Genomic DNA, 14,495 nt, shown 5'->3' with positions numbered 1-14,495 from the left:
CACATGACAGCCCGCTTGGAGTTTTCCAAAAGGTATCTAAAGACTCTCAGACCATAAGAAACAAGATTCTTTGGTCTAATGAAACCAAGATTGAACTCTTTGGCCTGAACGCCAAGCGTCAAGTCTAGAGGAAACCTGGCACCACAACCCTACGGTGAAGCATGGTGGTGGCAGCATCATGCTGTGGGATGTTTTTCAGCGGCAGGGACTGGGAGACTAGTCAGGATCGAGGCAAAGATGAACAGAGCAAAGTACAGAGATCCTGAATGAAAACCGGCTCCAGAGTGTTCAGGACCTCAGACTGGGGCGAAGGTTCACCTTCCAACAGGACAATGACCCTAAGCACACAGCCAAGACAACACAGGAGCGGCTTCGGGACAAGTCTCTGAATGTCCTTGAGTGGCCCAGCCAGAGCCCGGACTTTAACTCGATCTAACATCTCTGGAGAGACCTGAAAATAGCTGTGCAGAAACACTCCCCATCCAACCTGATAGAACTTAAGAGGATCTGCAGAGAAGAAAGGGAGAAACTCCCCAAAATACAGGTGTGCCAAGCTTGTAGCGTCATACCCAAGAAGACACGAGGCTGTAATAGCTGCCAAGGTGCTTCAACAAATGACTGAGTAAATGGTCTGAATACTTATGTTAATGTGATATTTCAGATTTTTATTTTTAATAAGTTAGCAAAAATGTAAAAAAAATATTTTTGCTTTGTCATTATAGGGTGTAGATTGATGAGGGGGAAAACAAGATTTAATCAATTTTAGAATAAGGCTGTAACCTAACGAAATACTTTCCGAAGGCACTGTATATATTCTACAAAACCTACTGACTATTCCCTACAATAATTTTACTGCTGCACCTAAAATAGTTTTTGCTCTATAAACCCAGCCTGGCCTCATAGACTAAAAGTAACATAGTAGATGTAAACCGGGGACAGTCAAATTCGTATGATATATTAAGTTTGAAAGGTTACAAAAAACAAGTCATTACTTAAGGCAAAAACTAATGAAGGTTGGTTAAACGTAACATATTAAACTAAATGTAGTTTCTCTGATTTACATACATAATAATACGAAATGCTCTAAGACCAGTTTGGGCTACTGCATAGCAACCAATGGTTTATATATACATTAGATAACAGACAGAGGCTGCTGTTTGGAAGCTAACGCACCATCTTGGCACTCCCCCACCATTGTAAAACATATTTTGGAAGCTATAGAAATGCATGTAGTAATGTCTTCATTTGTTTTAGCCTTAATGCATACTTTTAAATGATATTGTGAGCTAAACATAAAAATAAAATATATATTTTTTTAAATCCTTAAAGTATCATTTTTAGAAAGTACTAATGCTACTGTCCCCACTACTGTTGTGACTACAACACAAAAAAATACTTTATATTCTGTCCTTGAAACATTTAAAGGAAATACTGAAAATTCCATTAATTCCTATGGAAGACTGCTTTTCTGATGATTGCCAACATGGTTCACCGGTGGCTTCAAAACCTCTATATGTCCAAAACATAGCATCTGCAATCCAGGGTCTATTACGTCATTGGTAGCGACCTAGTAGCGCAAAAAACAGGTCTGCTTCTTGTATGTATACTGTTTTTTTGCAATAAAAAAATAAAACGTGAACTATCTTACCATGAATGCCTTAAAAAAAAACAGGTATGTTCTACGTAAATTAAGATCGCCTGAAAGGCCCAAAAGATTTGTTTTACGGATGTTTGAGCTCTAAAATGTGTTTATTAAGATCAAGTTTGATCCCCAATGTAAATTATTTTAAAGTATCTAAATATTTAAATAAATTGTGATCCATTCTGACTACCACATTTGTCGTCACACAGCACCACGTGCTGACACCAGCCGGAAGGCTATGACGAGGCTCCCGGTTGACTCTTTAATGCAGGATGAAAACGACTACATTGACCATGAACCTTTGCTAGTTACGGCCACTTTCACCATGATCCATAGCGTTGTTTTGATGCCATCGTAGAGGGTTGGAATAGAGAAGTTGACTCGGCGGAAAGTCTGTCTTCCTGTATGTAGTAGGTGGGTTCTTTCGCCCCCCAAGCAAGGAGTTTTTGTTTGGAGGTCAATGAGTGCCGAATTTGGTCAACCAAAAAAGGAATTGCTATTTGCGACGTGACGTTTATTTGATCGAATAAAAGTTTCATAATGCTTAAGTTGTTACGAGTGTACTGATTTAAGTAGGACACGTGACATCCAGGCTACTTTGGCTATGCATATTCAGGATTCCCGAGTGGCGCAGCGGTCTAAGGCACTGCATCTCAGTGCTAGAGGCATCACTACAGACCCTGGATCTATTCCAGGCTGTATCAAAACCGGCCATGATTGGGAGTGCCATAGGATGGCACGCAATCCGTCATTGTAAATAATAATTTGTTCTTAACTGATTTATTTAAAAAAAATAATGACTTGAGACTAGTAGCATATCATCTCTTGCCATTGAATAAAGGTGGGTGGTGTCAACAACCCTCATCAAATATTCAAAATACATTCAACAATCTGATATATCCACCAATCCAAAGAAAGGATAGGTGGGCGTGAGACAGGCTGTCCAGCCCGGCGTGCCACTTTGTTGTCAACGACTCCCAATGTCGGTATATCCATAATCTTTGGTGCCACTCAGTAATATCGCGCAATCGGGAATTTTAGGTAGGAATTGTGGATGATGTCATTATCACGATTTACTGTTTTTAATGTCTATGGTTATACCTCAGAAATAAATAATTGTTGGATACCTTTACCTTTGCTTTTCTTTGTGGTGATAGCCAAAGGGTTTCACTGGGTTGATATCTCTGGTCTGTTACTAGTGCCGTTTCAACTAGTTTTATCTTGTTCTTGATACCATGTCTTGTTTTGAGGTGTTTTTACTGATGTGTCACCTCTATGCTAATATGGCAAAAATTCACTAACTAACCAACAACTATACAACATATTTAACCATTGTTACCCTCGCAAGGCTTCTGGCCCAGACGGCATCCCTAGTCGCCCCTAGTCCCGTCCTCAGAGCATGCGCAGACCAGCTGGCTGGAGTGTTTATGGACATATATCTCCCGGGCCCAGGGTCCCGTACTGTGCAACTGGTTCCTGGACTTCCTGACGGGCCGCCCACAGGTGGTGAAGGTAGGAAACAACACCTCCACTTTGCTGATCCTCAACACAGGGGCCCCACAAGTGTGTGGGCTCAGCCCCCTCCTGTACTCCCTGTTCACCCATGACTGCATGGCCATGCACGCCTCCAACTCAATCATCAAGTTTGCAGATGACACAAAAGTAGTAGGCCTGATTACCAACAATGACGAGACAGCCTACAGGGAGGAGGTGAGGGAAAATAACCTCTCACTCAACATCAACAAAACAAAGGAGCTGATCGTGGACTTCAGGAAACAGCAGAGGGAGCATGCCCCTATCCACATCGACGGGACCGCAGTGGAGAAGATGGAAAGCTTCAAGTTCCTCAGCATACACCTCACACAGACAGGGTGGTGAAGAAGGCGCAACAGCGCCTTCTTCTGAAGAAGTTTGTATTGGTGTAACCGATGTGAAATGGCTAGTTAGTTAGCGGTGGTGCGTGCTAATAGCGTTTCAATCGGGTGACGTCACTCGCTCTGCGACCTTAAGTAGTTGTTCCCTTTGCTCTGCAAGGGCTGTGGCTTTTGTGGCGCGATGGGTAACGATGCTTTGTGGGTGTCAGTTGTTGATGTGTGCAGAGGGTCCCTGGTTCGAGCCCAGGTAGGGGCGAGGAGAGGGACGGAAGCTATACTGTGACATTGGCACCTAAAACCCTCACAAACTTTCACAGATGCACAATTGAGAGAATCCTGTCGGGCTGTATCACCGCCTGGTATGGCAACTACACTGCCCGCAACCACAGTGCTCTCCAGAGGGTGGTGCGGTCTGACCAACGCATCACTGGGGGCAAACTACCTGCCATCCAGGACATCTACAGCACCCGATGTCACAGGAAGGCCAAAAAGATCATCAAGGACAACACCCACTCGAGCCACTACCTGTTCACCCCGCTACAATTCAGAAGGTAAGGTCAGTACAGGTTCATCAAAGCTGGGACCGAGAGACTGAGAAACAGCTTCTACCTCAAGGCCATCAGACTGTTAAAAAGCCATCACCAGCGCCTTAGAGGCTGCTGCCTGATATACATAGACTTGAAATCACTGGACACTAATAATTGGAACACTAGTCACTTTAATGTTTACATATTTTATGCTACTCACCTCTATTGTATATACTGTATTCTATTATATTCTATTCTACTGTATTTTAGTCTATGCCGTGCCGACATTGTTCATCTTAATATTTATATAATCCATTCCTTTTCTTTAAATTTGTGTGTATTGTTCAATTGTTAGACATTACTTGTTAGATATTACTGCACTGTTGGAGCTAGAAACACAATAATTTAGCTACACCTGCAATAACATCTGCTAAACATGTGTATGTGATCGATTTGTATTTGAGAGACAACAAGCGCTTATTGACCACATTTATGTTTTTAATAAGCATTGGAGACAAAATACCGTTAACATGTTGCGCATGCTAAACAAACCAACCCATCTATACACGTTCTGCGTTCTACAAGTCAGCAACTCGAAAATGTGTTTCTTAGTTCCGACTAGTACGTGAATGCGGCATAACAGCATGACTTAAAAAGTGATAGAACGTCTGCGAATCATATTTCAGATACATGATCCACGCGTTGTTAAAAGCCAATAGAAATAGCCCTTGTGAATAGGAAACGCCTATCATGAGCTCTGTGATTTCCGGTGTCTGCGAGATTGCTTAGCTAGCCAGTTACCCAAATAATTGCGGTGCACCTTTTTGGTTTTGACCAGTGGTGATTGTAACAACGTCCTTCAAAACGCACATTTTGAAATTGTTCACATAAATGGGAATTTTTTGAACAGGTACTTGTCTGAATTTTCATCCAGGGAAGGTAAGCTGGCAACTGGATGCTAGCTACCGTTAGCTTTCAAGCTAGGTAACGTTAGCTGGTTAGTTTCCAAGTTTGTGTTGTGAATAACGTTCTTTTCATTCGTTTGTCGAGTCGTAAAGTATGCCTATTTCATTATGGATAATATGCAACAATGCTAGATTCCATTGCAAATGAATATGTATGCTTGATTTGTTATTGCAACCCTGGCGTCCAGCTAAAAAACTGGACGTATCTCGTTAACAATCTAACTAGCTACTGTAACTATATATAGCTTAACTAACTAACTAGCTATGTGTTCAAAGTCATCTTGCATAATTAGTTGCCTGCATAGAAACACGTGAACCAACACGGATACAATGTCAACATTGCTAGTTGGCATAGTAGTTAGCTAAGCAAAGATCTTAGTTAACTAACTTGTCAACTGCTGTAGCCAACGGCAATAACAATGCCCTTTGGTAATATGCGAATAAAATAATTAATCTAGCTAGGCTAACATTCAACCTCCATGATAAACAACCATTAACACCAGTTCAAGCTTGTGATATCTGGATTATTTCCCGGTGGGGTTTAAAGTGCTTGGCCTGGCAGACGTCATGACATGAATGAGGCACGTCTGTCTGAGCATCAGCATGGTCCGTAGATCAGAGAGTCAGCAGCTGTCATTGAGTTCAGGTTGCCCCATTGTGTGTGTGCTGAACAGAGGGCCTCATCAGTCATTTGGTCTCGTGTGGATCAGTTGGTAGAGCATGTCGCTTTCAACGCCAGGGTTGTGGGTTCGATTTGTCATGGGAGACCAGTACGAAAATGGCCCTAAATAAATACAAATGTAACATTTGTTCTGTCAATTCTTCCCCCAGTGACGCCAGCGAATGGCACAGGCAACACTTGTTGTGGGACCGACATAGACGGACAAGTTAATGAACCTGAACCCATTCTGGAGCATGTCTACCAATACTGGTCGTAAGGTAAGGGAGCGCTCTTCCTCTTCTGCACCGAAAGCCAACTTCTGTCAAGTTCACCCAACACACAAGCGAGAAGAGAGACAAAAAAACAGGACCTTCAAAAGTTCCCAAAGAGACACCCACACACTGAAAGTAAGCCTAGTGTGGTCTGTCTCCCTAACGTTTCCCACAAAGACGGCATGGCTTCCTTGAAGCTTTGTGCATTTTACACCGGTTACCACCCGTCTTCAGTTTGAGAGTAATCTTGGAGGACTGGAATTGTGGCATGGGAATGTCTAACTTGTGGTGTCCTCTAATAATGCATTAGGCCTACTCATGCCTTTTCGCCAACTCCTTGCCAGGGACACTCCTTTGCAATCTCATCCCGAAAGAGGGCTGTTTCAGGGTCGCCTTTTACTACCTGGTGCTCTGTAGTTCTGTGACGATACCAGTATCGCAATATTTCAAAAATGAAGACACGAAGCAGACCGAACTCTTTGGTCCTTTAATAACCTGCTGTATGTAAAATATTTTGCTATAGCTTGGAAAATAAATACATTTGACTGGATGACAGTGGTTGTTTCCAACATTATGGCTGTTTTCCAAAAGGTTAAATCTGTTCCTTGCCACTATACTAACGAGTATCGTGATACTGGTATCGTCCCAGCCGTAGTGCTCTGGAGGTTGCAGCTATAGTCAGACGTGACTTATCACAACACATGCGTGGTTGTTGCAGGAGGAGCCTATTGCTTCTGGGAAATCCACTTGGATTAGATGTTAAACTGTAGTTTGACCAGAGCAATGGTGAACTTCTCGACTGTGCATTTGTTTTGTTTGCTAATTGCTAAGATTCAGTTGGGTGAAAAGCTGTTTGCCATGCATCTGCTGTTTTGTTATTGCCGTTGTCTGTTGCCTATGTACCTCAATGACTTCTGCGAGAAAGGGAGGCACCAACTTCTGGTTTAGCATACAGGCGTCACATTGGAGAAGTAGCTCTGCCCGTAGTAACATAGGTGTGACTACTCTCTGCCCTGCCCTGCCTTGTCAGATGAATGGTTCACTCATTGCTCTGTGCCTCTCAACATGAATACTTCTACAATGTGGTTTGTTTTAATGGAACTCGCTGTGTGGGAACCTGAAATCTTTCTGTAGTTGCAGAGATAGTCCTTGAGCATTTGTTGCTGAGTTGTTCCTTTGCTTACAGGCATCCCTTCTGCTGTGAACTAGCCTATCCTCCTCGCCTGTGCTTCCCACTGAGCTAGCATTGGCAGGATATGATGCAGGCTGTATTTAGGGATGCTGTCTGTGGGTGCTCTCACCTCCCGGGGAACGAGGAGTTTGATGCCAGTCGAGACTCTATGAAACCTGAGAGGTTGTCACCTCATGCCTATTTATTGCCCAGGGCTCAATATGTGCTCCCACTGCTGTCTGTGTTGCCTTGTAGTTCGACAACAGAGCTTGCCTCTGTCTATGCAGATAGATGTAACTAACAGACTTGCTTGAAATTGGTAGTCTACATTGTCTCTTGTGATTCTGCAACATGGTGAATAAAGTTTGGCTAAGTGGTTTCAATCTAAACATACTCCCCTCCTTATAATAATCAATGCTACCAGTTTTTATTTCCTTGACATATATATTGAGTTAAATGCCTTTTGTTCACTCTTCTGCTGAGCAGAGATCTGACGGTGAGGAACAGAGTGGAGAGCAGCAGCAGCAACAAAGAGCCAGTCCAGCCCGTCCTAGCTTTGGGAAGAAGCAGCTTCCCTCCATCCCCAAGAATGCAGTCCCCATCACCAAGCCGGCCTCTCCTGCCGCCACGGCCCAGTTGGCCAATGGAACACATGCCTCCTACGGTCCATTCTACCTGGAGTACTCGCTGCTGGCTGAGTTGTAAGTACTGGCCCCAGATTAGACTTTATTTTGGGTAGTGGATGTAGACGCATACCTTTTAAAATGCGTCATTCCTCCCTCCTTTGCTAGAGGTAATCACTGATCTCTGTGACTGGATAAGTGAAGGTAAGATTTGTTTTCACCAGTCAGATCATTGATTAGCCTACCTGAAGGAAAGGCAGGCTGCATCTTTGATATATTTGAACAGAGGCCACTTATGTAGTTAATTTAAAGAAGCTGTTGATGAAAACACACTGTTAATTTCCATATCCATTTTCTGCTGCATTGATTTAATTCCATGTTCCCCTGTGACCCACAGCACGCTAGTGATCAAGCAAAAACTGCCTGGAATCTATGTGCAGCCATCCTACAAATCAGCATTGAGTAAGAGCCTAATTTTGTATTTTTTATTTTATTTAACCTTTATTTAACTAGGCAAGTCAGTTAAGAACAAATTCTTATTTACAATGACGGCCAAACTCCGGACAACGCTGGGCCAATTGTGCACCGCCCTATGGGACTCCCAATCACGGAGGGATGTGATGCATGTCTGGATTCGAACCAGAGACTGCAGTGACCTCTTGCACTGAGATGCAGTGCCTTTGACCACTGTGCCACTCGGGAGCCCAAATCTGTCATCCTGTTTGACTGCATAATCTATACATAACCTATACAAAATTAATTATTTTATCTTCTTTCCAGTGTGGTTCGGGGTCATTTTCATCAGACATGGCTTGTACCAGGATGGAGTCTTCAAGTTCACTGTGTATATTCCAGATAACTATCCTGATGGTGAATGTCCTGTGAGTACTTCAGGGGACCTGCTGTAACACTACAACACAGCTGTTTACACAAAATAAAGCAATTTCTTTGGCACATTTCAAAGGTTAATGTGTTCGGCATTTCCTGCTTTGGTGGCAAAGGCTGAGACTGATTGGTTTGACTGTCATACAGTGCATTCGGAAAGTATTCAGACCCCTTGACTTTTTCCACATTGTTGCGTTACAGCCTTATTCTAAAATATATTCTAGTTTTTTCCCTCATCAATTCAGACCCTTTACTCAATACTTTGTTGAAGTTCCTTTGGCAGCGATTACAGCCTCAGTTCTTCCTGGGTGTGATGCTACAAGCTTCGTACACCTGTATTTGGGGAGTTTCTCCCATTCTCTGCAGATCCTCAAGCTTTGTCAGGTTTGATGGAGTGTCACTGCACAGATATTTTCAGGTCTCTCCAGAGATGCTCTGGCTGCACCACACAAGGACAGAGACTTGTCCCGAAGCCACTCCTGTGTTGTCTTGGCTGTGTGCTTTAGTGTCATTGTCCTGTTGGAAGGTGAACCTTCGTCCCAATCTGAGGTCCTGAGTGCTCTGGAGCAGGCTTTCATCAAGGACCTCTGTACTTTGCGGCGTTCATCTTTCCCTCATTCCTGACTAGTTTCCCAGTCCCTGCCTCTGGAAAAACATCCCAAAGCATGATGTCTGCCACCACCATGCTTCAATGTAGGGATGGTATTGGCCAAGTGAAGAACAGTGCCTGGTTTCCTCCAGACATGATGCTTGGCATTCAGGCCAAAAAGTTCAATCTTGATTTCAGCAGACCAGAGAAACTAATTGGTGGAGCGCTGCAGAGATGGTTGTCCTTCTGGAAGGTTCGGGTTCGGGTTCTTGGTCACCTCCCTGACCAAGGCCCTTCTCCCCGATTTTCTGTTTGGTTGGGCGCCATCTCCAAGAAGAGTCTTGGAACCACCCACCAAACTTCCATTTTAAGAATGGAGGACACTGTGTTCATGGGGACCTTCAATGCTGCAGACATTTTCTGGTACCCTTCCCCAGATCTATGCGTCAAAACAATCCTTTCTCGGAGCTCTACGGACAATTCCTTCGAACCCCCCCCCCCAAAATGGCTTGGTTTTTGCTCTGACGTCAACTGTGGGACCTTATATAGACTGGTGTGTGCCTTTCCAAATCATGTTCAATCAATTTAATTTACTACAGGTGGACTCCAATGAAGTTGTGGAAAGCTCAATTTTGAGTGTTATAGCAAAGGGTCTGAATACTTATGTAAAGGTATTTGTTTTTTAGATATTTCTAAACCTGTTTTCACTTGTTCAGTGAGGTATTGTGTGTAGTTATTTAATCAATTTTAGAATAAGGCTGTAACGTATCAATGTGAAAAGTTAAGGGATTTGAATTCTTTCTGAATGCACTGTATGATGGTACATTGAAATGTGGTGTTTTAGTATTGTTAGAATATTGCATAAATACCATGTTCTCTCCTGTACCAACATTTAGAGAGTGGTGTTTGATATCCCAGTCTTCCACCCACTTGTGGACCCTGTTTCAGGAGAGCTTGATGTCAGGAGAGCCTTCACCAAGTGGAGGTCAGTACATGGCTTCTATGCCCAGATCATTACATCCAAATTAATGAGGATGATTTGGAAATGGGTGTTTGTCAGGTACATGTGGCTTGATATTTTTCCATTAGTGTAACGCCTGCTCCACTATGTACTAGCCACTACTACACAACCTTACACATCCCATGATAGGCTAAATGCAGTTACTACCTTTTGATCGATGATATTACTGCATTACTGCAATCATGTTGTGATTGATATGTGTGTTCTCTCAGGATGTTGTAGTCCTGGTGGTAATGTCCCTGAGAGTTGAACTGTGTGGGGCTGTCTGTAGTGTGCCTTAGTTAGAACTGTCATGCGTCTCATCAAAGCCCAGTGTTTACTCTGACTACTGTTCCAGCTCTGTTCCTCATGGCCTGTTTCTTCAGCTGGACAGGGACACAGCCTTGTAAGGTCTTCTCTTAAACCTCAGTCTCTATCAGCTGAAGGTGGATTTATAGGAGCACAGCACTATACCTTTTAATGAATGGGGAAAGTTGTCCATGACATTCTCAATGGAAACCTGTCTGTCATTATGGTGTATATGTCACACTTTGGCTGTGCCCTACTGGTGTTTGAGCAGTGCTACTGTTGGGTGTTTCACTAGTCTGAGATGAACCTATGCACCATGGAATGCCTTTATGATAGTTGTGTATTTACTGTAACTGGAGTTGTATTTGGTTTGCCATTATGTTGAGAGATTCATAAATGTCTCCCTGTGGACATGAAGGCGTAATCACAACCACATCTGGCAAGTCCTGATGTATGCACGCACGGTGTTCTACAAGATCAACACTATGGAACCACTCAACCCAGAAGCTGCTGTGCTGTAAGTCTGTACTTGTTCACTTTCTCCTCACAGCTTTCCTTCTCTTCCTCTTGTACAGGGAAACTGGGCCATGCGTACATATGTGACCTGGGTCAGTTTATATAGGTCAACAAGCAAGCTAGTTGTGTTCCTATTGTGTACTGTGAAACTTCAATCAATAGCCCACACATTTATTTGCTTCAGTCACTGAACACAACCGGTGCTTATTAGAGACGGGCTTCTGTCTATTTGAGCCAGGTGTGTATTTCTTTAATGCACACAGCTTTTGCACAAAATGTTGAAGACTACCATACTGTTAATTGTGACCAGTATAAACATAAATCTATCGCAGATCATACACCCCCCGATTTGGCACTTCGGCACCATGGAGAGCTTGAATTTGCCGTGTTTATTTTTTGATGGCGAACAATGTTTTTATCAGAGCTGTGTCCATGGTAACTTCGTAATTAATTTAGACCCACTGTTTATTTGCTGAAATGTGTGCCGATGCCCAGTTACTAAAAGGGACAGGCGGCTGTTTGAGCCTCTGTTTAATTGAAATGTTGAGGTATTCTGTTAGGAGTAAAACAAATCTTAATTCCCTGAGCTAATGAATTAGATTCTGGGCAGGTGTGGGAAATTATTACTCCACACTGTATTGACTGGCAAATTGCTTGTATAATCATACTGTTTTTTTCAGGTACGACAAGGATGTGCAGTTGTTCAAAAGCAAGGTGATAGACAGCGTCAAACTATGCAACAGTCACCTCTTCGACCAGCCCAAGATGGACGATCCTTATGCAATAAGGTTGGTAGTAGGAAATGCTCCTCATTCCAGGAATTCCATTTCTCATTCTCATAGCTCATGAACAATCTGAACATTGTCTTTACATTTTTTTTTTTTTTATTCATGTCAATAAGAAACATGCAGCATATGAAAGGAGATGCAATAAATGGTTGAGAATTTGGTTTCTTTTTTTTTGGTTTTTTTGCTTATTTTTCCAGTTTCTCTTCATGGAACCCAGCAATCCACGACGAGGCGAAGGAACGGATGTTCTCACACAAAGTGAGTTTTCTAAACCTTAGCAGTGTGCCTTTCAGACTTATGTAAAAGGACACAAAGCTCTGAGTGTCTGCTATGGTCCAAGGAGTCAGGTTCCCTCTGAGCTCTCTCCCAAAAGAGGCTTGTTTTACCCCAATGAGAGCCAGCAGGGCTGTGATTGGTGAAGCTGTGTGAGCTGCCATTTGTTTCCATGGTGCAAGCTGAACAGTGTGGTAATGTGTCTGTTATTCTAGAGACGGCCTGAGGATCACCACAAGGGGCTGCAGGTGTCAGGACTGTCTTGGGTGAAGCCCGGATCCACACAACCCTTCAGCAAAGATGACAACCCTCCCCAGAGCTGAGCTGATCCTGCAGTCCTAGTCAGCAGCCACTAGAGGAAGATGCAGAGCAGAATGCCACGCCACAGACTAGCTTCAGCAGCTGTTCAGTCGTGTGAATAGGAACTGAACAAGTTGAAGGGACTTCATTTTACGTTGCAACACTTGTGCTCAGCTTTAAAAGCATTATAGGCATCTTGTGCTCAAACAGCTATAGAACTAAAAATGTGTATATTATGTAAGTAAATCAACAATGACAACTGGTTGTCTTAGTAACACAGACTACAATGCAATCAGAGCTTTTTCCGTTTATTTTCTTCTCTGCTCTTTGCACATGCTTGGGTTTGGTCTATGAAGATAACCACTCAAAGCTGGTTGAAAGGTGAGAATAAAAATCAGCATTAATTATAGGTATACTGTATGGGTGGACTATGGATTCAGGACAGTTATTGTTTATTACTGGGACTGAAGATGGACTCTAACCTTGGGTGTTCTTTTTCCCCCAAACATATTTGCCTGAAATCAAATTAGAGCAACATTACATTTTTGGGGCGAGGGAAATTTACGTTCTTTTGCATTACGGTTTAGTGTCTTATATTTCTCTTTACTGTGTAAACTATAGGTAAGATGGATAATATATATTGCAGATTGAGCAGCAGGCAAGTGTGGTTTTAATTAATATGCTAAGTTAAATAATCACATCCATCTTTACGTTGCTTTTAATTCATTTTGAATGTTCTATTTACCCTTATTGAGCTGATAAAGGTTTGTGTAAATATAAAAAAAATATCTGCTGTGGGAATGGCAGCCCTCCACAGACAACATTGTTTTGCTCAAAGCTGTTGGATACTTGGCACAATTTATATTGCTGTGAAATGATGTAAACACATGCTGCCATCTGGACTGTTGAATTTGGCAAAACAATGTATACTTATACTTCTCATTTTACCTTTCCTATATGGAACCCAAACCTCAGTCAACAGTTTGTGCTGTATAGGCAATGAGTTTCGAAAGCTTTTCTTTGAAAGGAAATAAACACGACAATGCATACCAATGACTGTGTGTATATATATATATTTTTAATTGGACCCTTTCACTAGGCAAGTCTGTAAATAAGAATTTGTTCTTAACTATGACGGCCAAACCCGGACGACGCTGGGCCAATTGTACGCTGCCCTATGGTACTCTCAATCATGGCTGGTTATGATACAACCTGGAATCGAACCAGGGTGTCAAGTGACGCCTCAAGCACTGAGATATAGTGCCTTAGACTGCTGCGATGTACATGTATGTTGTGATTTAGGTTTGAGGTAAGCACTGTTTTCATTGGACTAGTTATGGAGATCTAAGTAGCCTTTATTCATCACATAAGGGTGTGTGGGTCATGTTGGATTTCCTCACTGAGTGATTTAAAAAGTAGATGGGTTACTTATGCTGGCTGTATAGACCAGGGGTATTCAACTCTTAAAAGCACTGCATGGTCAATCTGATGTCTGCATTGGTCATGTAGCATTTATGGTGATATGCCTCCAGAAGTCAGGGCATTCATACTTCTTGCGCTTTGTGGAACAGCCCAGAGCTGATGTCAAGGAAGCTAGTTGTATTTAATACAGGACCTCCCGCCCCCACCTACGGTCAACCGATCATGTCAATGCGGAGCTATATGGAGCCCACTTCATTGTTACAAAATTTGAGGCGCAGGGCAATGTGGTACAGAGCTCAATTTGGCCTCTACGTGACTCCAGAGACTCCGCAAATGCGTCACACCATCCATAAGGCGCCTTCAACCACATTTTCAGATCAAGCATACATTTGCTCTTAGTAAATTAGCTGAAGAGGTTGATAACCAGGGGTGAACATACTAACGATGTTAGTGTTGAAAAATGAACTGACACGTTAGCTAAGACACAATGTATGCTTGATCTGAAAATGTGGTTGGAGGGTGTGACGCAATTTCGAGGCCACCAGAGGCACGCAGAGGCCAAAAAAGTTGATTAACTTTCCACAGTAATACTTTCAGATATGAAGGCATGTGCTTTGATTTAACTTTCAGATTTACAACCAGATTTATCTCATAGATTTTAGAAAACCATTTCACTTT

The 14,495-nt window shown here is 42.7% G+C and overlaps 1 protein-coding gene across 11 annotated transcripts; it reads left to right on the top strand.

Annotated features, from left to right (window-relative positions):
* The first annotated feature begins 4,768 nt into the window (after nucleotides 1–4,768).
* On the top strand, nucleotides 4,769–13,444 carry LOC106587594 (AKT-interacting protein-like). 11 transcript variants are annotated; one of them, XM_014176144.2, is made up of 11 exons: nucleotides 4,769–5,040; nucleotides 5,840–6,076; nucleotides 7,599–7,813; nucleotides 8,133–8,197; nucleotides 8,516–8,616; nucleotides 10,106–10,194; nucleotides 10,568–10,615; nucleotides 10,937–11,035; nucleotides 11,715–11,822; nucleotides 12,020–12,080; nucleotides 12,311–13,444. In XM_014176144.2, exons 2-11 carry the CDS (start codon nucleotides 5,900–5,902, stop codon nucleotides 12,416–12,418), a joined length of 1,071 nt encoding a protein of 356 aa, XP_014031619.1. In that variant the 5' UTR covers nucleotides 4,769–5,040; nucleotides 5,840–5,899; the 3' UTR covers nucleotides 12,419–13,444. The 11 variants fall into 11 exon arrangements, with proteins under 11 accessions (XP_014031619.1, XP_014031618.1, XP_014031624.1 ...); XM_014176143.2 differs by having other exon boundaries at nucleotides 4,770–4,982; XM_014176149.2 differs by having other exon boundaries at nucleotides 4,771–4,982; nucleotides 5,840–5,947.
* Nucleotides 13,445–14,495: the final 1,051 nt, after the last annotated feature.

This window comes from Salmo salar, chromosome ssa26 (assembly GCF_905237065.1).
Source record: "Salmo salar chromosome ssa26, Ssal_v3.1, whole genome shotgun sequence".
Lineage (NCBI taxonomy): Eukaryota > Metazoa > Chordata > Actinopteri > Salmoniformes > Salmonidae > Salmo > Salmo salar.
The sequence above is the reverse complement of the archived record's forward strand: the minus strand, read 5'-3'. Positions and strand labels throughout refer to the sequence as shown.

Coding starts and splice junctions, on each gene's coding strand:
- LOC106587594 (XM_014176144.2), top strand. CDS start 5,900: ATGAACCTGAACCCATTCTGGAGCATGTCTACCAATACTGGTCGTAAG. Junction 6,077..7,598: donor GAGACACCCACACACTGAAA/GTAAGCCTAGTG, acceptor TCTGCTGAGCAG/AGATCTGACGGTGAGGAACA. Junction 10,616..10,936: donor CTGGACAGGGACACAGCCTT/GTAAGGTCTTCT, acceptor GTGGACATGAAG/GCGTAATCACAACCACATCT.